This window comes from Talpa occidentalis, unplaced genomic scaffold (assembly GCF_014898055.3).
Source record: "Talpa occidentalis isolate TD23 unplaced genomic scaffold, MPIMG_talOcc4v2.1 talOcc4.6, whole genome shotgun sequence".
NCBI lineage: Eukaryota > Metazoa > Chordata > Mammalia > Eulipotyphla > Talpidae > Talpa > Talpa occidentalis.
The window spans coordinates 91476208-91500871 of NW_023604972.1; the positions used below are offsets into that span (position 1 = coordinate 91476208).

The 24664-nt window shown below is 42.6% G+C and overlaps 1 protein-coding gene across 3 annotated transcripts in view; it reads left to right on the forward strand.

Annotated features, from left to right (window-relative positions):
* SV2C (synaptic vesicle glycoprotein 2C) overlaps positions 1 to 19241 on the forward strand; it is a 385830-nt gene extending 366589 nt beyond the window's left edge. For all 3 annotated transcript variants that reach the window (XM_054687976.1, XM_037530198.2, XM_054687977.1), the window contains 4 exons: positions 2305 to 2438; positions 4328 to 4531; positions 4996 to 5155; positions 18643 to 19241. In XM_054687976.1, the coding sequence (XP_054543951.1) occupies positions 2305 to 2438; positions 4328 to 4531; positions 4996 to 5155; positions 18643 to 18826 (682 nt within the window). In that variant the 3' untranslated portion in view covers positions 18827 to 19241. The remainder of the gene's footprint in view (positions 1 to 2304; positions 2439 to 4327; positions 4532 to 4995; positions 5156 to 18642) is intronic.
* Positions 19242 to 24664: the final 5423 nt, after the last annotated feature.

Genomic DNA, 24664 nt, shown 5'->3' on the forward strand with positions numbered 1-24664 from the left:
AGAATTAGTTAACAGAAATGATTCCCCAAAATTAAGAGCTTTGAGAATATGGAATAAGTTAGCAAAAGACATTTTTGAGTATGGATTCTAGAATGCTTCTTGAAGATGAGAGAGAACTAACTGGCTCTGGTTCATTCTTTTAGAGGGGAAACGGGTGAACAAAGTCTTGATTTACACCCATTATTTGTTGTCTGAGGAAATCATTGCTGGTATGTGTTCCTGATGGTTTACATCATTCTTAGGAAGTTGACCAAATTTCAACTGTGATAAAAGTAAAAGTCTAAGACAATCAAAGTTTCCCAAGTAAAAGCAGTTTGGGAATGATAAAAAGAATTTTGTGGGATGCTTATGGTTGGTGTAATAAAAAGGAAAGCTACCCACATGGAGATAAGTGTTCGAACTGGCTATACAGTGGGGGACCTAACCCTAATCCAAACTACACAGGATCACCTCCTTCTCCCACATAAAATACTGAGTCAAATCAGCACTTGTTTTTCCACAGACCTTACAGTCAAGTGCGCTGTAATTCTGGGATGTGAAAATTTACTTCATTGAATTACAGAAATATTGTCACCCCTTTAGAAGTTTCTGATATATGTTTATGTCTGACCATTATATATATATATTAATATTTATTAAAGTTCTAAGATGGCTATTCCATCGTCACTAAGAACTTTTTTACATTAGTAATACGATGACTGATAATAGCATTAAAATCCTAGTAAAGCATTTACTTTGAAAATGATAGAATTTTTTGTCTTTTAGAGAAATTGGAATTACCACTAGCTAATTTATTTTTTAAAATACAATTTTCCTATTCAACATCTTAAAATGGCAGCCCTTTGTATATACTATAAGAATAACCTCCACGATAACTCTCAATAAACAAGCCGAATGTAGCCTAGTGTGTCTGGATTGCTAGCACTCTGTACACGGAATGCTCCTGGACAAGCACAGAGAAATGACAATGGTGTTCTCTTTGGCATAAGAACCAGGTGACTTGAGGATGCCTGGGGAAAAACTTTTTCCCTTTTTCAACATTTTGAATTTTGTACCAAGTGCCCTTAGTGTATATATCATCCATTCACAAAAATGGGTTCCCCTTTCTAAATTCGGTCCCCTTTCAGAAAATCAATCATCTTAAAATGTGCCATTATTTAGCTTGCTTTCTTGGGTAAATTGATGGTTTAGGTGATTTTACTCTGGACCCCTGGAGTAGGGGTTGAAATAAGGATATTTTTTAAGCTGGTTGATCTGTTAGGTCACAGTGCACTCTGCATAACAAGTGCAGCCAGGCATAGGGTGAGAACAAGTTAGTGAACTACTTTTAAATTAGTCCACTTGTCCAGGAGATCAGTTCTTTCTACCTCAAATAAGGGTGGTATTTGGTTTAATAAATACCTAAGTCGAACAAACATTTTCCTCACAGTGGCTGACTTATGTATATATTCACAGTATCTTAATACATTACCAGACACCTTGATGAATATAGGTCCACATCTCCTGGCAGTCCTTATCAACATAGATAGATCTAAATCATAGACGCTTCCAAGACACCAGATCATTAAGACTATTGTCATCTTCACCACCTAGAATTTCCCCTTGTAGCACCCAACCTGCTTGTGCCTGAGCAGGTTTCATCTTCTACATGTTTTCAAAAAATAAACAGAGCTTTCCTCATTCTACTTAATTCAAGGAATACCAGTTGGCTGTGAGAGGAAAAATATTCTTGGAAATGAATGTGGCCTGTATGTTTCTTCACCCATGAGTCAATCCTTTCTCACATAAATGGGGTGGAATTCTTATGTCCTCTCCTTAGGATAATTAGCATTCCTATGTTAGAATTTAAAAAAAGTGTTGGGTTTCTAATTAGGGAACAGACTTTCATTCAAAGTGAGCATGGGAGCACATCCTCAGGTTAGAGCCACTGACCCCAAGTAGAGAACTTTCAAATAACAGCATATGGGATGGAACAAGAGGATGGGATTGCAAAGTAAAGATGTAATAGCCACAGGTAATCTCCAAACTCTCAACCTTCAATTGCATATCCCATGAAACATTCTGGCAATATCTGAAGTTATCTTGAATTTAATTTCATCTTCTGCTAGAAAATAGTATTGATGAGCAATGAGATAAGCAAAGGCTGCAGAAGGGAAATGGGGAAAAGCTGAGACCTTAGGAAATCCAGAAACCTTTATAGTTTGCCTTTATAGTTAAGAGAGTTCGTCTGTAATTGTGTTTGATTTTGCTTTAAACCCTGATAGACGCAGTCATTGATATGAAATTTTTGTGTGTGTTGGGCAGATTTCTAGGTGTCAAGTTCAAATCTGTAACATTCAAAGATTCAGTTTTTAAGGCCTGCACCTTTGAGGATGTGACTTCACTTAACACTTACTTCAAGAACTGCACCTTTATTGATACTGTTTTTGACAACACAGGTAGGTTAACCCTGCCTGGGGCATCTTCAAAGGGTAGAAACATGATGCCTGTGTGGTAGTGTGGGCAGAGGCTTATGGAGATTACAGTGTAAATGAATGGAGTCCCTTGGTCAGGTTGGACTAATATTAAGCTTGTACTGTTTGTCCTTGGTCAGACTTAACACAAATGGAACTTTGCTGATATTCAAAATTGAATACAAAAATTCCCTTCTGTGATTTTTAAAAATTTTTTTTAACCTGTAATTTATCTGTTTTGGTCATCCTGGTGTAAAAACTTGGTGTTTTCTGAAGCGAGAAATCCTATATTATAATAAAATAAACAAGGATGTTTTAAAAATAAAAAAGGAAAATAAATAAAATAAAATTTGGCATGTTAAGTGAACATGCCTGAATGATAGTCAACAGAGATAGAAACACTTGGTTGTGTTTAATGAGATACAGTTTTCTAGCCTAGTTCATCTCTGGAAAACTCCCCAGGGAAAAAATTTCAAATGGGGGACCAACAATGACTGAAAACCTACTTTGTGCTGCTTCTTACTCTAGGCCATTAGATGATTTCTTTCTCAGTGTTAGCAATAACTGAGGCTTAGATAAATAACTTGGCCACAACCATAGAACTAGTAACAGCTGAGACTTGAACACAAGTTCATCTGATTTCAAAGCCCACTCTTTTCCACTCCCTACTTCCACCCCCCACACGTGTCTGTGTTCTGTGATGAGTCCAGAATAGCAGCCCCACAGGGACTGGAGTATCAGCACTACTCTGCTGCCAACTCTGCCTTCTTGGTGCTCAGACAGGAGGAGCCATCTCTGGCCAACTCCAAATGAGAACAGGGTCAATGTCAGTGCTTTTCTTGAACAGTACTGTCGCTGTCTTCTAACCCACTCAACCTCAGAAGAGCAGCTCATTTTGGCAGATTTTGCTTAGCAAAGCAAGAGAACAGTTTTGATTCTCACTGCCTCTTAACAGAACCCGCCATCTGCAAACCCTTTGTTGCATAGATTCAAATTCAAGAGAAATCAGCAGTGAGTGCTTATGACCTGCAAATGAGCCTGAGCTGGTGCAAGGGTGGATTCTTCCACTTAAGTTCTATATTCAATCTCAAGAACCTCAGGAAAGTCCTGTTCCTTCTCTGTCCCTCAGAGTCCCATAAAATGGCAATAATATAACTGATTCATGCACATTTTAAAACAAATTGTTCTTGGGGCCTCCTTGGTGGTACAAGGGGTTAAACACAGCACTATGAAGCAATCCGCAACCTCTGCAGCACAAGTTCGATCCCCAGCCGGCCAGGGAGCAACCCACATGGCACAGCAGACCTCTCCTGTCTCACCTGCTGCTCCCCTCAGCAGTGTATTTCAGTCATTCTGCCTGTTCTGTTCCCCACTCTGTCTCTGGTGAATCCTCTCCCCCACACACATACCTCTGGCCTGTACCCCTGCTCTTGTATGCATAAATAATAAAAATCTTTAAAAAAATAAAAAAGATGAAAAAACTGTTCTTGTAATTGTTGGAGGCTATTAATACTTTAATGATCAGCTTTATGTAACAGAATAATTAGAACAAAGTAACATTATAAAGTAGTAAGCCAGTAGTAGAATTAGCAATCACCAACCACAGAAATCAGAAGCTAACTGGACTCTTTAAAGAACTTAATTTATTCCTTTATTCAGCCAAGGTGTGTCTTCTCTCGACTACTTTGTAAAGTGATGTCCTAGACTAGACCCTGCACTTTGGCCAAGAAAACACCCAAAAGTCAAACTAGCCCAGACATGCAACCCCCAAGGGGTCTGCAGTACCAGGATTCTTTTCAGAATTCTGAACAGACTTTCTTACATGGATGCACAACTGTCAAGAGCTTGATGAATTGTCTTCCTTTTCTTTACAGATTTTGAGCCATATAAATTCATTGACAGTGAATTTCAAAACTGCTCATTTTTTCACAACAAGACCGGATGCCAGATTACCTTTGATGATGACTATAGTGCCTATTGGATTTATTTTGTCAACTTCCTGGGGACACTGGCAGTGTTGCCAGGGAACATTGTGTCTGCTCTGTTGATGGACAGAATCGGGCGCTTAACAATGCTAGGTATGTGCTTAGTTTCATGTGAAAAAGAAAAGAGCAACTTCTACAAGCTAGAGGGAGCTCGTTCCCACTCCTGCCCCTTTAGGGATTTGCAAGCACAGAAATGTGGAGGAATCCCTTAAGACATTACATTAGGAGTAAATTTTAGTGAAAATTATGACTAATTACATTTCATCTGAGCAGCTTTCATGAGTTAACAGACTGAAAAACTAATTATGTGTGACTAATGTATATGTTTCCACTTAAGTAGCTGAATAATTGATGTGCGTTTCATGCTCGGGGCTTGGGAAGGCAGGCTCAGAGGCAAACCTTCACACCCGGGAATGTCTGTGGACCTGTGCTCAACACAGCCCAGTCTGCAGCTTCCCCGGGGCATTCAGTTTTACTGAAAGACCTTGAAGATGCCTGGGTCTTTGCTCCACTGAGATGACGGAAAACATTCCCATCTTTCATCTGGTTTTTGGCAGGGGGCTCCATGGTGCTTTCAGGGATCAGTTGTTTCTTCCTTTGGTTCGGCACCAGTGAATCCATGATGATAGGCATGCTGTGTCTGTACAATGGATTGACCATCTCGGCCTGGAACTCTCTGGATGTGGTCACAGTGGAATTGTACCCCACAGACCGGAGGTATGTTGAGATGGGTCTCTCAATCAGCAAACTGTCATTTCCTTTCAAAAGAAACCCCCCCAAATATCTGATTTATGAAGTTGTAGTTTCCACATGTATCTTTTTTAAAAAAAATGCAGGTAGACATAGATGCTGGCTGGCATAAGGAGGGCAGGGAGACCGTGAAGGAATCTATGTCTATGACTTAGTCTGTGGCTGACAGTATACAAGCACTGTAGTGAAGGCATGAGGACAGCATGCAATGGGCTCTCTTGCTAGGCCTGTCTGTAGGAGGCCACTTTTTAAGCCACTCGTCAGTCCTGAGAGGGTCTTTCTTTCAAGTTTTCAGGTGTCTGCATGAACTCTGAATTAAACAGTCACAAAGAGAGCTCTAGGAAGTATTTCTTGACCTTCCTGACCTGCTGGAGGAAAACCCAACACATTTCCAGTAACAAAAAAATAGTAGAAGAAACTTGCTATTAAAGGAAAAGTATGCATCTGGTCCCAAAATGGAGACACAGATGCTTTGCGCCTCATATCCGAGAAAGGGCTAGAAGGTAGGGCTTTGGGGTAGAGTTTCAACAGCTGAATAACTGAAAGAATAGAAGCCTTGTTTTGCTGTTTGACATGAGTGAAGACAAATGGCCTTTGCCTTCTTTTATTCTGCATGCGTGCTTTGTCACCATGGAAGCCCTCTCTCCTGGAGGATGGAGACTGTGTTCTCTGGACTTTGAAAAGGAAGCAGGTTTTTTTCTTCACATTGGGACATTGGAAATATCAATTTTAGACTGATCCTGAGTTCCTTCACTTGTTTATTAGCCCTACGGGGTAGATTCTTTGCATGTTCAGACTCTAACTTGCATGTCTTCTGAACATGAATAACAGAACTTATAAGAAACCTCTAGGCACTCCTGTATCAGCTGCCTGCAGAAATCTGACAACTCAAGGACCCTGGCTGTTTGTTTAGTAAATATTCTAATCCAGTGAACCAGTTCCCGAATATTAAGCTCTGAAAGACTCACACCACTGCACACTTTGCCTCCACTGCCCAATGAATGTCTATTTTCTCCAACCTTTTTGTGGACAAGCTCCTTGGGCTGGGTACCATGGATATTGGGATGAGGATGCTGTCATAAACAAGATTAAGATACTTTCATTAACCTCTCATTCTGCAAACAGGGCCCACATATGGATTAATTAAACATTTAAAACAAATCCTTCAGTATTAAGCAAGGCAATGTCCTAGACTGTTAACTTTTTATTTTATGATAAAGAGCTTGATAACATTTTCAGTGAACCAGCTGTTTATCCCCCCTCCATAGGATCGGAGAGAGGATTGTTCCCCTGTAGCAAAAACCTCTCTTTTTTTTTTAATTTTTTTTAATTTATTTATTTATTTATTTATACAAGCACTGGGTACAGTCAGAAGCGCGGGAGGGTGAGAGAATTCACCAGAGCCAGAGCGGGGAGCAGAGCAGGCAGAAGGACCGAAGTACACTGCTGAGGGGAGCAGCGGGCGGCAGGAGAGGTCTGCGCGCCATGTGGGACCCTCCTCTGGTGGCCGGGGAGCAGCCGGGGATCGAACCGGCGTGGCAGAAGCTGTGGGCAGCTTTGCAACCCAGCGCTCAACCGCTGCACCACCGGGGAGGCCCTAAAACCTCTCTTTTTTTTAATTTTAAATAATTCTTACATCATTTTTCAATTTTGCACAATGTATGCATTTTCATTTTGATTACATTCCCCGTACAATTCTCATCCCCCTTATTTTGACCCTAAACCCTCCTCTCCTCCCCCCACCCCAGTGTGTCTCTGGTTTATAGTTGCTTGTTGATTTTGATTTTTTTCTTTATTATAATTAGTCTTTTTCCTGGTCCCTTATTTAGGAAAAAATCTATTTAAAAAACAAAAAGCTTGGATCCTTGCTTTGAAAAATATGGACCTGCCCTGCTGTGTTTCTGTTGTTGGGATGGTTAAACATCAACTAGATAAAAACAGAAGTGGTTGTTGGTGTTAGATCAGATCCTCCAAGAAGCAGAGGACAATATGGAATTAAACATGCACAGATTGCATTAAGGGAAGTGGCTGAGAGATGCTGGGGAGGGAGGTGAAGCCTGGTACCTGAGGGAAGGAGCAGGGAAGGAGGGTCAGCGGGAGGCTCCCAGACCACAGGCGATTGAGGAATGTTCGACTGAGTAATGTTCAGTGAGCCTTGAGGGGGAAGGGGATGGTAACAGTGTCAGCTTCAGAGGAGTCCTCATGTCCCAGGAACCAAGCTGCCTTAGTATTCCTGTCAGTTCAGTCACTGGGGCAGCAAAATGCAGTGCTGCATTTCAGAGCAAGCAGCCAGGGCAAGGAGTTGGAGGTCTGCAAGGTGCCTTCTCAGGTAGCGGCATTCTGTAGCACTTCAACACATGTGAACAGATGATGTGCATTCCTTCAGCCCTGGAGAGCTCATCTGTCTCCAGACAGCATTGCCAGAGTCATGGGGATTGAGCTTGTCCCACCTCTTCTGCTTCAGGCTAAACCTTGTCTTTGTCTCTGCATGTTACCCTGGTCCTGTGAAGAGGCCCCCCCCACTCCTTTCCAGAACTCAGTGTCAGGGGACTGAAAGTTGCAGCCCTCAGTTTTTCTGATTGTAGCCCACTCCTGAGGCTGTCCAGGGGTCCCTCAGGTTGCCTTATTAGCATAAACTCAGGTGTGCTCAAAAGTGGTTCCTGATTACTATGGCAGACACTCAGGAAATTCCAGTGGTTTTAGGAGCTCTGTGCCAGAAACCAGAGACAAAAACCAAAATTATTTTATTATACCATAATTTTCCATTATGTAACTATCGCTAACATTCTCATGTGCTCAAAATCCCAACATCCTAGATAAGTATAACATTTAGAGATCTCAAAAAAATGCCCTCAGGACATTTTAGCACCCCAGCAGTAGAAGCTCATGGACAGTGGCAAGCCCATGATGATTTGAAAGGCACAGAAAAGATTATGGACACACGCAAGCAACTTTACAGAAGCCACAGACTTGTAAGGACTCTGGGCTGGTAGTGCATCTCCACTGGATTATTTTAGTATGTCCATGTAAAATGCAACTTGTTTATGGAGATGAGAAGGAATCAGTTTCTTACAATAGAATTCTTCGGGAAGCTTTTTAGTGATTCATGATGCTCTCAGACTCCAAATATATGCTCACTAGCAAGTCTTTAATTCTTGACCCTATCTATGTGGAGTTGGCTCCAAACCCCACAAGTTAAAGGGCCAATCAAAAGATTGCCTCCACTTCTGAAACAGCCACAAATGGGGTACCCAGCCACAAGTGGAATTCCCATGTCCTCACCCCCACAGATTTGATCATTTGTTACAATACAGAACTCAGGAAAATGCTATATGCTTATACAAATACAGTGCAAACAATGGTCAGATACAAAAAGATCAGGTGCCTCTGTCCCTCCAAGTTGGGGTGCATCACCCTCCTGGCATGTGGATGCAGTCACCAATCTGGGAGCTCTCAAAACTCAGTTTTTGGGGGTTTTACGGAGGTGTCACTATGAAGGCATGATGGATCACATCGTAGGTGATTAATGATTAAATGTAATCCCTAGTACCTCTCCCTTCTGCAGAGGTAAGGAGTAGGGAAAGAACTGAAGGGTCTAATCTTCCTTTCAGCATCATTTATCATCCCCCACCCCCTCCCTGCCAAGGTTGTACCACCACCTATATTGCTTTCACCCCTCTTTTGGGATAGACGCTGAAAGAAAATAAATTCCATTTGTTGGATTCGGTCAAGGCTAGTCGAACATCACCTGCTGTTTTAACTGGGAAAAAATAGTAAATTTGAAAAATTGTATAATGATAGGGTGACCTGATATATCCACTATTGACCCCATTCTTCATTCACCCCCTGCCCTTTTTTCTCCCTTTCTTGGTCAAGGTTTTAAATCTGAAAGTCGTAAGTATAGCCCACCTGGTATAAAAGGTCACATGCTCTGGCTCATTTTGGTTCTCAGATCTGGCTACATGTGCATCTGCATCCAGGAGGTGGCTTCCTGCTGCCATGCCATGGACATGGCGGAGACCCACTGCTCACACTTCCTGTGTCTTATGGCCCCTCCTCCATGGGACTCAGGGCAAGTGTCGAGACCCAGGCTCTCCTGCCCGTCTCCAGCTCCTCACAGACTCCCTCAGCCCAGCAGCCTACCTCACGGGTCTACGGCAGCATCCTCCTGCCTTTCTCTGGCCACTGGCTGACTCTTCCTTCCTTCCTTCTCCCTTATGCATGCAGTTTCAGACATGACCTCAGAAAGGATTTGAAAGTAAAACTCTGATTGTTGCCACCTGCTCGTCCCTGGCAGCTGCTGCTGTCACTGTGGAAAATGGCCTCTTGCTTGATGAGCTGAAGTCAGTACATCTGTCCAGAATGAACCAACCTAAGTTCCTCCCTTTAGGACTGTTACTGGGGAAGTTCCTCTTTCTTTTCCCCCCTAATCCCAATCTTAAAGGTGTTTAATCCTGAATCTCTTACCAAACAGCCATGTACCCTCAGGGACATCGGCATAACTATAAGTCAGCTATTTGAGACAAAATGAGGAGATTGAGACAAATGATATCTCAGCATCTTTCTAATTGTAGAATATTCTTCACCATGGTGTTCCATAATGGCAATTGCTTTGATTCTTTCTTAAATACATTCTAATCTATAGTCACAAAGACCTTCACTTACTTTATGAAGATTGTTGATATTAAGAAATCTTATCTTCAACTATCTTATCCAAACGTCTTGTATTTCACCCATGTCCCTTTACCCTACTTTATTTATCAATAGGCCTTATTATATTATATATGTCTATATTTTATGTGATCTGAGTCACTTCAGCCTTTCAGAAAATGTCAGATCCTATTTTGTCTCTGGCAGTTAGGAGTTGGGTATGTGGGGGTGGAGGTTATATGACCCCTTCGCTCATAACCTCACCCCAGGTGGTATATCACAGTGGAAGCAAATCCTAGCAAATGTGAAGATGCTCCCTGGAATAGTCATTCAACCTGTTCCTGACACTAAGGTAGCCCAGCTCCACCCTTGGGAGCTGAATAAACCCTTGCATGAAAAGCCACTGGCATTGTGATATGCTGATGGAACCACCATACTTGAGGCCAGTGAGGCAGCAGAACAGGCTCTTAAGTGTTGGGGTGCATGATCAGTCAGTCTAGCATCTGGTCTTTACCATCCATAGCATTTCGCCAGTTGGAGGTTGCTGGGTACTTGTCTGTCTCTTGTGCTAAGGGCAGAACATTCTTTCCAATCAATTACAGGTCTTGAGCACCACTTCTATCAGCAGTGAAAAATCATCTCCATTTTAAAACCTCATGCAGAATTTTAAAATGATACTTAAAGCCCTAGTAACCTTTAATGTGCTTTCTTTTTTTTTTTTTTTAAGGATTTATTTATTTATTTATACAAGCACTGGGTACAGTCAGAAGCACAGGAGGGTGAGAGAATTCACCAGAGCCAGAGCAGGGAGCAGAGCAAGTAGAGTGACAAAGCACACTGCTGAGGGGAGCAGCGGGCGGCAGGAGAGGTCTGTCGCACCATGTGAGACTCTCGCTGGTAGCCAGGGATCGAACCGGCACTGCAGAGGCTGCAAGCAGCTTCGCAACCCAGCGCTCAACCCAGCACTCAACCGCTGCGCCACCAGGGAGGCCCTTTAATGTGCTTTCAATTCTATCGGCCTGCATTAGAGATAACTTCTCTTAGCTAGTTAGTTGGTTGGTTATTTAGTTATACCCTAGGTAACATTGGTGTACAAGAATACATATACATTTGGAAGAATAGTTTCACACCTCCTCAGATGTATGTCACCATACCACACCCAACATCCAAGCACCCATAGTCCTTTAGACAACTTTTCTTTGTACTGAAAATAAATTATATTATTTTAAAAGTACGAAAATACTGGAGGTCATATAACCTCCACCCCCCACATCCTCGACTCCTAACTGCAGAGACAAAAAGGACCTGACATTTTCTGAAAGGCTGAAGTGACTCAGATCACATAAATATAGACATATATAATATATGTCTGTATTTTTGTACTTTTAAAATAAATTACCACCTAGACCACATAGAGTGTTAGCTTTTATGTTTACTTGTATATTATATATCACTCAGGAAAATGTAGCTCCTCGAGTGCACACCGTGTTTTGTGTTCCTTGTTTACTGTTGTAACTCCAGGTGAGTGAATGGATGAATGAAATGTGCTTTTTAAGGTTCAGTTGGCTGGTGGTGGATTATTGTTTCCCTCTTTGTCTGCACTCCCTGCTCTCCCAGCAAGCAGGTTGGGCAGTTGTCAGTGAGGTGGCAGTCCTCTGAGTGCCCTCTCTGCTGCCTTTCTCTGTTCCTCTTCCACTTGGCCATCACAGTCTGTAACCACCAGTCTTCACCTGACAGCACCCCTCCCCCAGACAGCACTGCCAGTTGGAGACCCTATGCTACTCTCCCCTTTTCTAACTGTGGGGGAGACCTGAGCTCAGGTGCAGACACTGCCAGAAAATAGCTGGGTATTATGGTCCTGTCACCTTTCTGAGTCAGGCACTGTATTAGATCAGGCTGAGTATTTAGATCTCATTAACTTCATTTAATCCTCACTCCAACCCTACAGGCATAGGTAGACTTACAAGATTTTCAGGAGAGGGGAAATGAGGCACAGCAAGGGGAAGTAACTTGCCCTGGATCATTTAACCTCAAACCCAGAGGTGTGCTCAATGGGCCACTCCGGCACAGACCTATCTGCCTCCTTCCAGTAAGTCTTGAGCCTATTTCTAAGGAGCTCACCTGGTAATTGGGATATACAGCCAAGTTCATGAACATTGGCCTTAGATGAACTCCCAGTTGCCTCCCAGTCAGTGCTCACTTTCATTCCATTGTTATTTACCCTGGCCAGGGCCCTCACTTCCTAACTAGATTTATCAGACAGATGATAAGACACAAAGGTTTCCATTATTACCTGCACATGGATATTTGGATTTCAATAGGAACTGGCACCAGGAAGAACTTTGGTGGTGGTGGAGTTGGGAGCGAGATGGAGGGCTACTTTGGGTCCAGGGCTTCCTCTCAGGTCATAACTTCTATTTGGGCCCTTCACTAAGGCATGAGCAAGGGAAGTCCTGTTTGCAGTGGTACAGGTGCCACTTCTCAGGTTAAGAATGCCCAGGCCGCACACAGAATATATACCCACTTCCTACTTGAATGAGACAAATTCACTCTTCCTTTGAAAATCAGAAAGCAACTGAATTCTGTCTTCTCTGACTTTAGATTGTGAATTAGGTCTTTTTCTCTGAAAAAAATAAAGCGATGGTCTGGCATCAATAAACAGACATGACCCAATAATGCCTATTAAATTGCCCACTACAGAATTAGACTGCCAACAATATCTGGAATTCCTCAGTTCACAGGTACCCTGGGCATACCTGTGCCAGTCCTGAAGAGGGTTGTGTGAGGAAATGCAAGGATTGCACCCCAAGATGTGCACACTGAGATGCATAGTGCCAGCTCTGAGGAGAGAGGAGCAGACAGGAGGGCCTCCATGGATGTGGGGAGTCCAACTTATGACAACTGAGAAAGACTGGTGGATTAGGTGACATACTCTTCTGGTGAAAATGAGCTGGGAGAAGGCAGGGTAAACAAGAGAGCTTAATACATAGGGGCAGAGACAGAGGAAAGCCTCTGTGCTGGGTTCCTCTCCTGTGATCACAGCTCACCTTGTTGCCCTCCACCTCTCCCACCCACATGGTAAACATTCCCCTGTGTTACACTGCCTGAGACTCCCTAATAAACAAAATGAAGGTGCTCATTGCAATATCATGTATAGTTCCCCAAATTTGGAAAGCTCCAAATAACTCAACAGTACAGTTGCAGAAATCATGATTCCATATAAACTCATTTCATTTTAAATAAAACATAAACATGGGGTAATTATATTAATGATTGGGAGGGGGGGTGGAAAGCAAAATTTTATGAGTCCTATGATTTGTACAAATATGGACATGACTGGAAGCCCACTAAGGGAATCAGAAATGAAAACCTTTGTTGGAGGAGTGAAGTGGATGTTTTGCTTTTGTAGGTTCCTTCAACATATAACAGTAAATTCAAATCAATTAAAAAATAAAGATGTTTCTGGGTAATGGCAGAGTTCTCTGCCCCAGAGTACCTCACCTTAGTATCGCACAAGGCTCGGAAACTTACCAATGCCTGGACCCCAGGTAGAGTTAAGTAGTGAGGTCAGAAGTCCTGTGGGCATGGCCATCAGTATTAGTATTGCCATACCAGTAGGTTTTAAAGATACCCATAGGTGGTTCGAGCACCACCAGGTGAGGCCCCAGCTGTATATGTCCATGTATTTTGTTCAACCAGATTGCGATCATGACCCCATGTTGAGGAGACAATATATGAGGAAGTGGGAGACTTGTTTGGGGACTGAGGGTAGGCAGGCCAGTTGGCACTTGAGAAACCTTTGAAGGAGTATCTAAGCCTTTGGAGGAGGGTTGTGTCAGACCTGAGTGGGGGCTAGGGAGATAAGTTAGGGAGATGTGAGTCTGCTGTGAGAGTCAGAGGACACCCAGTCCACATTCCGTCCTCACCAGCAAGATCCTTGTATTCCTTCAAGATCAGGTCTGTTCCCTTCTGTCATCTCTGAGAAGCCCTCCCTCATGTCTGAGGTAACTTCCTAGCCTCTGTTCTGCCCATAATGCCCGTGGGCATCTTTATCACTACAGTTAGTCTGTTGTGTTATCATGACCTCTTTGCACCTATCTTAATGCAAAAGGGAACTTCACCTTATTTGTTTTGAGGTGCCTACTACAGTGCTGGGCACATAATAGATGCTTAATGAATGATTATTGAATGAATAAATGCATAGGAGAAAGTGTAAATCAGAACTATATTAGAACAGATTTGCTTATTAGACAAATGTTCCAGGAATTTCCAGCACTCTTGGTATGGTAGGATAGCTCAGATGGATTCAGTATTAAAGTAACTTTGGGGAGTTAATTTGGGAGCCTAGCCATCTTCTATAATATTGTGTCCATGAGAAAAATGAAATTGTGTTTTAAATAACCAACTTCCAGGGGCCTCCCCGGTGGCACAGTGGTTGAGCGCCGGGTTGCAAAGCTACCCGCAGCCTTTGCATCGCCGGTTCGATCCCTGACTGCTCCCCGGCCACCAGAGGAGGGTCCCACATGGCGCGCAGACCTCTCCTGCTGCCCGCTGCTCCCCTCAGCAGTGTTCTTCGGTCCTTCTGCCTGCTCTGCTCCCCGCTCTGGCTCTGGTGAATTCTCTCACCCTCCCACGCTTCTGACTACCCAGTGCTTGAATAAATAAATAAAATAAATAAATAAAAATAAAAATCTTTTTTAAATAAATAAATAAATAAATAAACAACCAACTTCCAGATGAATCTTCATGTCACAATATATTCCTGATTTAAGGCCTGCCTGTACTTTCCAAATGCCCCATGCTGAGTCCTGAATAATCCTTTCCTAACACCCAGTGGTGTGAGTTGTCCAGAAAAAGCTACTTTCCAAAAATTTAAGCTAGACAAAGAGTGTGTTCACATGTTACCCTTAAATAGGCAGGTTCCAAGAGCTGAATCTGGATCCCCCACCATTTCAATCCTTTTCAGATATAGCATTTTTCCTTCCTAATAATTTCATCATTATGAAATATATTTCAGCCAATGTGTGTACTGAGTGTCAGGTACTGCCTAAGTGCTGCTATTATTCAGCACTTCCCAGGAGCCTCAAAAAGCCCACTACCAACCCAGCCCTGAAGTCAGAAAAACCAAAGAGGCTGAAATGAAACAGATCTATCTTCACTCTGTCCAGAATGGAGCCAACCATTTCCTTTTCCCTGCCACCAATTAAAACAGAAACTGACATAAATGAACTTGAACGAACCACTAAACTGTGAAGGTCCCGGAGAAGGAGCCTCAGAGCAGTCTCAGTGCTGGGATGCTCTGAGCCATCTTCCCCATCAGCTAAGCCCAAGTACTGCAGCAAGGCAGCCCCCTGCAGCAGCACCAGGTTCTCAGGCGGGAAATATGGTAACAGAAGGTAGGCACAGGGTACTGTTGGAGTAAGAATTTCCATTTTAAGGATATAAATAAATAGCTTGAGCAAGAGAGTTGGAGAAAATCAAGGGATGGAGGATCTAGAAAGTGACAAATCCTTTCATCTTTTTCTGTGTTGCTTGTTGCTTAAGAGAAGGCAGAAGACATTTTTTGGCCTGAAAAATAATGTGGTAGCTTGTCCTGCTGTTGAGAAGTCAGCTTGTGGGGGCTTCCTACCCTCAAAGGACTTTATGAACACAAGGTGACTTGCATTTTGCTTGTCTGCAGAAGTTAATGTTCTTCCTTTGAGCAGGAGGGAATGAATAAACGAAAAGCTTATTTACTTTATAAACAGATAACCCCCAAGGGAGAGCCACTGATTTTTCTAATACAGCTTATATGCCTCTGTTGCATAGAAAAATCACACCCTGCAGCTGCAAGTATTTAAGGAATTAATTGACTTATCCAAGGAAAGGACAGTCATGTTTTCTCGCATGCAGGACTAATTTAAGAAGGCTATATGCTTTGCATCCACTCGAGATTCTCATCCGAAGAACTGGTGCTGTTTGGTAAATAAAACCAGAAACTCTTGGAGAATAAGGATTTGATCATCTTTTTTAAAGCCTTCAGATTCCAGATGCTCCTGAGTCATCTTGCTTAGTGCTGCCCAGAAATCTCAGCGAGTCATCTATTCCCCCCCATTACAGTTTCGGTGATTTCAGGAGAGTGGCCCCTATTTTATGTTGTCGGGAATTATTATACCAGGGGGTAATAGCTTTAGAAAATAGTGTTATTTTAACCCAGATATAAATTTTGTTGAGGTTATTTTGCAGTTTTAACGTAAAATGACTTCTCGTACAGAAGAATGTTTTCCTTCTTCTTATCAGTGACATACATACTAACCATTTCTCCCAGAATAATACAGCTCATCTTACTACTCTAAGATATATTTGGTAATTTATGACTCTAGAATCTAGAAATAAAAATGTAGTTTTTAAAAAGTGAAAGAAACCAATCTGAGAACTACACAACTGTATGATTTCAATTATATGACATTCCAGAAAAGGCAAAACTATGGAGACACATAAAAGATCGGTTGTTGCTAAGTGTTAGGAGGAGGGTAGGAGGAATGAATAGTGAGAACACAGGGGATTTAGGGCACTGAAATTCTTATTCTGTATGATACTGTAGTGGTAGATACATCCCATTGTACATTTGTCAGAGTCCACAGAATGTACAACATGATGCACGGGCTTTAGGTAACAATAATGTATAATATTGGCTCATAAATTATAACAAAGATGTTAATATTATAACAATAGTGTTATATGACAATTATAGCACTTAGATGTTAATCATAGGGAAACTCGGTGAGGGGAGGGGTGTGGAAGCTTATAGGGACTTTTCTCTCAATTTCTTTTGTAAACCTAAAACTTTTTAAAAAATCTATTAATTTTTTAAAATGAAAAGAGTACACGTTCAGCCTCGTGGCATCATCTCCACGGAGGGTGGTGGGCAGGTGCGCGGTGGATGATGCTGTCTTTCTTCTTCAGTCTTCTTTTGTACCCAACATGTAGCCTCAAGCAACTTCATTTGAAAATAGTTATCAGTATATTAAATCTCTTCATCTTCTGGTGGGTGTTTCTATTACCAGTCTCTTTTTTCAAAAACAAACCGAAAAGAAAAAGGAAGAATGCAAAAATAGCTAACCTTCCTCTTAACAAGTGTCTGTGTCTGTCAGTCACAGATTGCCTTATGCCCCTTCCACATTCCAAACGGTTGGTAACTGCCACGCTACAGGAGCCTGCTTACCCTACTTCCTAGCTGTCTTTTGGAAAAAAAAAATATTTATGCATATAAGAACTGAGGTACAGGCCAGAAGTATGGGGGGTGAGAGGATTCACCAGAGACAGAGTGGGGAACAGAACAGGCAGGCTGACTGAAATACACTGCTGAGGAGAGCAGCGGGCGAGTCAGGAAAGGTCTGCTGCACCATGTGGGTCACCTCCCTCGCCAAGGATCGAACTTGTGCTGCAGTGGGTGGGGATCCCTTCATAGTGCTGCATCTTAACCCCTTGCGCCACCAGGGAGGACCCTAGCTGTCTTGGCCAAAAAGAAAGACATGGTTGCCCTTTCTTAGGTCTGACCTAGGAGAAAACATCGTTGGCTCTGCACCAGCTCAGAGGCTCAGCTCCTGCCTTGAAGGAAGAGTGCTTGCTCCTTCTCTGTGATGTGGGAAGAGGACAGTTAGTTAAAAAGCACTATAGATACCGGATTATGAAGAGGAGTGTGTAATAGGAAAGATCACTAGGAACAGCACACGTAGTGAGAAGCCGTTGTTACAACTGACCAAATGAAAACCCATAGTTACGAATTTACAAATCGAAGAGGTGCGCTCAATGCTGCATTTGCATCATATAAAATGCGTTTCTCTCTGGAGGGGAGAAATATATCCAACAATTACCCTGCATTTGATGTGCCTTGAATACACATATGTACCCAGGGGCAGACAAAAAGACAGTGAGCATATCCAAAGCAGAAGAATTCATATTATCTCACGATGTCATACTGTATCTCACGAATAGTATCAGTATTCTCAGTATTCTCATTTCATGAACAAAATTTAAGTTTTGCTACCTAGAAGACCACAGCAAAAGCACATGTGCATAAAGGTGTTAAATTATTTCTTTCTCAAAGAATGTCTTAAGAAATGGGAGGTGAGTTACATATACACCCTCTGCACACCTTAAATGCCAGTGGAGTCAGCAAGGTCTTCTGGAGGCCCACACTCTGATCCTCTGTGATATTTTCTTGGACTTTCTTCCCCATCGACAACTCTAGAGAGGATCTGAGTGGCATACTAGCTATCTTGTGGACTGCCCAGTTCAATATTCAGTTTCTTCCTGTTACCAAAAACATTTGGAAAAGAGCATGTGAGTTCATCTCCATGGTACCCAAAGATGAGGAATACAACCCAGTCACCCAGAATTATATCTGAAGATTTCATGGGCTTTAGTTATTTAAAAACTCACATTAAGCTAAGAGGAAACATGAAATAAATAAATAAATCTAAAGATGTCAGGAATTTTTATTTTATTTAACTCTGGGAAAAAGATGAGATTCGTCTTACTCCTTTAAATTTCCTTACTCGTTCTATTCGCAACAAATCGGAACTCATGGGCTAAATAAGAATCAATCTGTGTGAGAAGTCAACAGATAATTGAAGGAACCAGACCAACAGCTGGGCTTCTCTTCCTCCAGATGTGCTGACAAGCATTTAGTTATTTTCTCCAATGAAATACACAACAGTCTACTGGAAGACATTGAAAATTATTCTATGGGACAATGATGTCTCGAGTTGGAGTCTTGGAATTCATCTTCTGAGTCTTGACCATATCTCTTTCCTTTGCAGGGCAACAGGCTTTGGCTTCTTGAATGCACTTTGCAAAGCAGCGGCCGTGCTTGGAAACTTAATATTCGGCTCCCTGGTTGGCATCACCAAAGCAATCCCCATCCTGCTGGCCTCCACTGTGCTCGTGTGTGGGGGACTGGTGGGGCTGCGCCTTCCTGACACACGAACCCAGGTCCTAATGTGACAGAGAAGAACCATCGCCTGTGTCCATGCTCCCGACTGACTCAAAGCTTCAGATTGTTCAGCTCAAGAAAGGTGGTCAAATAGCAGAACACTGATACTTGCTGTGACTAAAATGTAGATGCGTACCATCTTGCCCCTTCAGTGTGATTTTGCACAGGTTTTTTTCTTCCCCCATGTAATCTTTCCTAACTGTGATGCTACTGCCTTCTAAAAATCAGTGGAAGCATTTTTAAAATGTCCTAGTCAGCTGGGCCTCACTGAGATTCTGCTGGCTGAAGGTTTAGAAGCAAAGAAGAGGACTGTGCTGCTGTAAGAAATAGATCCTGTTCCTAATTCAACACTCACAGGAAATATAAGTTGGCATATTATTTAGCATTTGTGCTGAGGAGAGGGTTTTTTTTTTTTCTTTTTTTTAAATAGTGATATTTCCTGTTTACTTAGAAAAGGATACCCAGCAAGTCTCACTGTTACGGCAGGGCCTTTCAAAGAAAATCATGTGGCACCAAACAGAGCTGGGTGGGGCATTTTCAGTACCCACAATTAAGGTGACTGTGCTGACAAGAAAAATAAAGGTTCTGCAGTTAGGACAGATCTGAGTGAGCTACATAAGCAAGATTGCTGCTGAAAGGCCCAATTAAATTTCTGAAAAATATGAGGAAAGGGGACTGTGATTGTAATATGTGGTTTAGAACGTTAGGAAATTATAGAGATGGATCTTCTGCCTCTATTGACTGGCCCCACCCACCCCCTAGATCACCTGCCATTGATCTAGCCAGATAGCAGATTCAAGGAAAGAAAGCCACTTTCTAAAATCTGGCTCTGTCTACCTGATGTTGTCATCCTTGCTAAGTGTCTCTAGTCTAGAGATTATCAGTCATCTAAGTTGCTGTAAATTGCAAATTAGGGAGGAATTTACACCTTCACCCATTTGGAAATGCAAACTAATACTTGAGGGTACCATATCAGGAAGGAATGTGCCCCACATAATTGACTTGTGATTTTCTAACTAGCATCCACTGTGTGGGTTCCAATCCGCTATCTTCTGCTGGGATGGTTCTCCCAATCCCTGGATGGCAGAGAGTTCCCAGCCTGGCCAAATAATGAGGGACCCTTGCGCAGACATGGGCAGCTAGTCCTGGTGGTGCTTTGGCTGTTCATTTTACCTCTGGAACCTGTCTGGGCCTGGAAGAGAGAGGTCAGCAGGACATTCCCAGGGACTACATGACCTTTTCACCCTTGGGCCTGCCCCTCCCCTAAGCTCATCTGTTTTAGTCATCTTCTTTGAAATCAGAAGCCTCCCTGAGCCTGGCAAGGATGAACTACACCCAGGAGTAAACCCCATATTTAAACAGTATTCCTTTTTTAACTCTCATGTCTTGCTGGAGGGTAAGCCTTGTTCCTTACTATAGGCATTTCCAGCAGGGTGTAGTCTGGGGCCTCCAGGAAGGTTGGGCCTTTGTTTCCAGTAGTTCTTACATTCAATGATGTCTTAACCCCTGAGGCCTCTCTGTCTCCCCTCCCCTTCTTAAGGGCCCCTCCTAATGCTCGGTAGTGGACTGCCAGTCTGGGCTCTCATGAAAAGCTTCTTTCATTAACATAAGCCATTAATTGCCTCCCCCTCTAAGTCAAGAAGGTCTGTAAGGGGGGCAGCCTGGTGTTGAGGGTGGCAGGAAGAGGATGGTTCCCTGGGGATACGGGATCCAGGCCCGAACAGTAGAAAACTCCAACTCCAAACTGCAAAGGTAGGTGGGAAAAAGCAAAATAAGTCACGACTAGCTGAGATCTGTTAGAATGATATCAACAACACTGAGAAAGAAATAACTTGCTGTCATTTCTGCCTTGTTGAAATCTTATTAGTGAACCAAGGCAGCGGTCAGACAACCCAAGAAAATATCCTGTATGTTACTCTGCCCATATAGACTCATGGTCCCTCGTTGCTACTCTGTGATTTCTTTACCTTAAAAAAGACTTATTTGGGGAACCTGAGTAGGTCTTTTTTTTAATTGAGTGTGGCATATGCAGTAATAAGTGCAAAAGTAAAATGTATGTCTCCATCAATCCATTCAAAAGAAAAATGGAGATGTGTGTGGGTGTCGCTGTCTCTAGTTTGTTGTGACAGTTAACTTTGCTTGTGGGATGGTCTTTGCTTTTAGAAATGTTTCTAATGTCTGTTTTAGGTCTAAATGCATGAAATATCTCCTAAGCAGCAGAGCACAGTTGATGCCAAATTTTATGTGAATGCTGCCTTGGGTCAGAATAGGATAAACCGGCTGTACCCCATTTCATGAGACCTGCGACCATACATCCCTTTCAGAAAGACTGTTTTTGGCCTTGTTGTCACCTAATCCAAGCCTCCCAGGTGGCCCAAGTGGGATCTCTTCTCATCTCTTGGACGGTCTTGGTCACAAACCTTCTTGGGCACCTTTCACGCAGCATCTCTGCCATGCTCATGCTGTTTCCATCGCCTTGATTTTCTATGAGAGCTCAAGTCGTTTCTAAACTATGTGGTGTGGCCTGTCTGGCTTGTTCTGGGTTTAGCTGGATTAAGATATAGCCATGCGATTAAACAGAAACTCTCAGTTCTATTAATGTAACAGGCTGCTGGCACATAGACATGCAACCTGCATCTCTTTTCATCAACTGTGGAAGGAAAATGAGGGTTTGTGCGAAATGAAAGCCTAGGAAACAGTCCCACTTGCGCCTATATTTCTAACTCCTTCTCTAAAATTTCCTCATATCTCTTGGAATCAATCCAGAATGCTTCTAGAGCCTATTATTGTCACTGGGTCTTCTCAGTAGGAAGAAAAAAACAGCTGCTACAAACTATAAATCCTATAATGGGTCTTACACCCAATCCACATTCCCTTCTGCTGTCTTGAAAGCCAAACCCAGCAGCCAGGGGCCATCTGACACACAGAATCTGACCCAGGGAGATAAAATAGAGGGTCCTAACCCAAGCCCCACCACTAACAAACAGTGAGATTCAGCCTCTCAGTTTCTCTATCTAGAGAGTCAAGAATTGGGACTGGTTTGCTACTGAGCCTCGACCAGGATTCTAGATCTTCATGAAAATAGCTTCATTTCTTTATCTGCTTTATTCGGATACCAAACCAATTTTCCAAGGGCTAAAAAAGTTGAGTTTCTAACTGAAAAGCCAAGAGATAGGCAAACATGAAAGATCTGTGGTGTTGTTTAGGAAATCCTTTATGGAATAGGCTAGAGAAAATAGGTACCAAGTTGCTTGTGCCACCAGTCGCTTAGGATCCAGAGAATTATCTCCATCAGTGTCAGTTTAGCAGTGTCACTGCTTGCTCAGAAAGGGGACCCACCCGGCCAGTTACACACAATTGGAAGACTCTGCAATCACATTGCTATAAAAAAAAAAAAAGACTACTGTGTCTTAATAGCTCTTCTGACTCTTTATTCCACTTTATACTTGAAACATGATCTAAGTCAACCTGGGCCTTCAGAAACAGAGTTCCTAAGTGATTTCACTGAAGTTGACCAACGCATTTAAATTTATAAATCAAGTCTGAGTTCAGGTTTGCACCAAAAACTACTTAGCTGCTTTTTGGATGTCTTGAGATAACAAGGGAGAAGTGGGAAAAGAAATGTTTGCAGTGACTCTTAGTGAGAGTCTAAGATCACTAAGAAGGTTCCAACAAAGAGATTAGGACACAATTGAGACTTTCTAAACCTGGATCATTTCAAAAGCATTCCATGAGAATACCTTCTGATTCTCCCTGCCAAACAAAGTAGAATATGATATTCTCCATTTTTTTCTTACCTATTTCTTTAGTAAGATACCTCACCCTTTTGTGTTCTAAAGTCAGAAATGTCTGAATCTGGCTTTCACCTGAAATCATAGAAAAACAACTATCTGATTGTTAAGGGACATAAGCTATACATTCGTTTTCCTTAACCAACATGTGCTAAACTTAGTCCAGTTACCAAACTTACAGAAGAAATCTACATACGTAGAGTACTCTAAAACCCAACATACATTTCATGGCTTTTGTTTTTGCCAAGCAAAGTTTGTTTGAGTAAACATTCTGTTGTGGTCTATGAAAGAAAATTGTCAGTATCCCCTAGCTGTATTGTGTGACCCTTCATTGTTTTACGTGTGGAATGACAGTAATATAATGTCCAAATATTGCTCCAAGTATTGACCATTCCTCCCATCAACAGTGTCTCATCAAGCAGACAAACCCATTGCCAGGACTTCCTTTGGTCTTTATCAAACAATGCCTACCTAGGTCAAGTTTAGTAATCCCAAGATTTTAAGTTACAAAAATACATTTCATGGGTGTGTTTAGGCCTTTGTTTAAGGTCTGCAGTCCTGGGTAAAGGGAAGGGCTGGACAGAACTTTCACTAATCTGTCATTTCATGTGATTCTCCAATATTTATTGAGCACTTCCCGTGTGCAAGGTACTGAGGCATTGCTGCGTGCAGAGAGTTAACCCTTTGCAGAACTTGTACTAAAGCAAGGAAAACAGGGAATGAAAGAGAAAACATCTGTAATGAGAGTCTTATATTAACCCCATTCCATGTTGATCCCCCCAAACAGAAGTTTTATTTTTCCAAATTTGCAAAAATAGCATGCAATGGGAAGTGCAGGAATTATCCAGTAAGTGAGAATATATTTGATGGGAGAAGAAAGCCTTCCAGTTTGTTGGAGGGAATACTCACTAGCACTAGGAAAATAAGAACAGTGTAGCCACACTGGTGATCTCTTTAAATGTCTCAGCAAGAAATCACACTAAGGTACCCTTCAAGGAAAAGAATTACAGCAAAGATAGCCCCATTTTTACAGAAGGTTCATTTTTATAATCCCAGCTTCTTCAAGGTTGCTTCAAGGCCTGAAACTAGAGCTAAAGCTGGAAGGTCTGTTCCAAGGCAGGCATTGCACAGGAGCCGAATAAGCAAAACCTCTCATCGGCTGCAAGATCCCAGGCCTTAGGTTCCCAAGGTGCTTCCTTTCTGACTTTACACTGAGTCAGACTATCTTTTCTTTCTCTACGCTCAGCAGATAAGCCACCCAGAAAACAGGCACTGACAGTCAGTGAAGTCAGATTTCAGTTTAAATCGAGTGCATGGTTGTTGCAATGTAAACTGCAAAGAACCTTTGGGATTCTGGGACTTAAGGGCGGGTGGGGGGTGTGCAAAGCAGAGGGATGGTGGTTGGTGACCCTCTCTGCTCCTCACTGAGAATCCTTGTTTCTTTCTACCCCCAGCTCTGTCCACATTACCTTCTCCAGGCACCAGACACTTCCCATCTTTCTTTTTATTCTTCCTTCTTTCCTCCTCTTGTCCCTTCTTGATTCTAGCAGTGCATGAAAACCAAGTCAAACTTTTCTGGGGCACTTGGGACTAAAGAATGTGCCAATCAAGGCCTGCTGTGGAGGCCCAGGGGGTGATGGGCATGTGGAACAGGAGTGGGTGCGGTGGGATGTGAGCTTCTGACTGTTGGCCTCGACCCATCTGCCTATACCAGGCTGCACTTTCCACTGCTCTCTAAGTCCTGTGGATGACAAGCCGGCCACCACTGGCATGAAATCTCTGGGGCAGACGTCTGAGAGTTCAGCATTTGACTCAGAATACAAGAAGCCCACACTGAGGTTTGGGGAATTCAGCAACCTGTGGGAAATGGCTGCACTTCTCCATTGCCTGCTCATTGCTGAAGGTTGGCTGCCTTCCATTTGAGATGTAATTGCTGAAATTGCAGGGGTTTCCCCCTCACTACCTACCCTACCTCGTTCATGTTCAATGGAGCCTAGAGTGCCCAAAAGTAAAAGGAGAAGAAAGCAGCCTCAGCCCTCTGTTCAGATGCAGACTGGG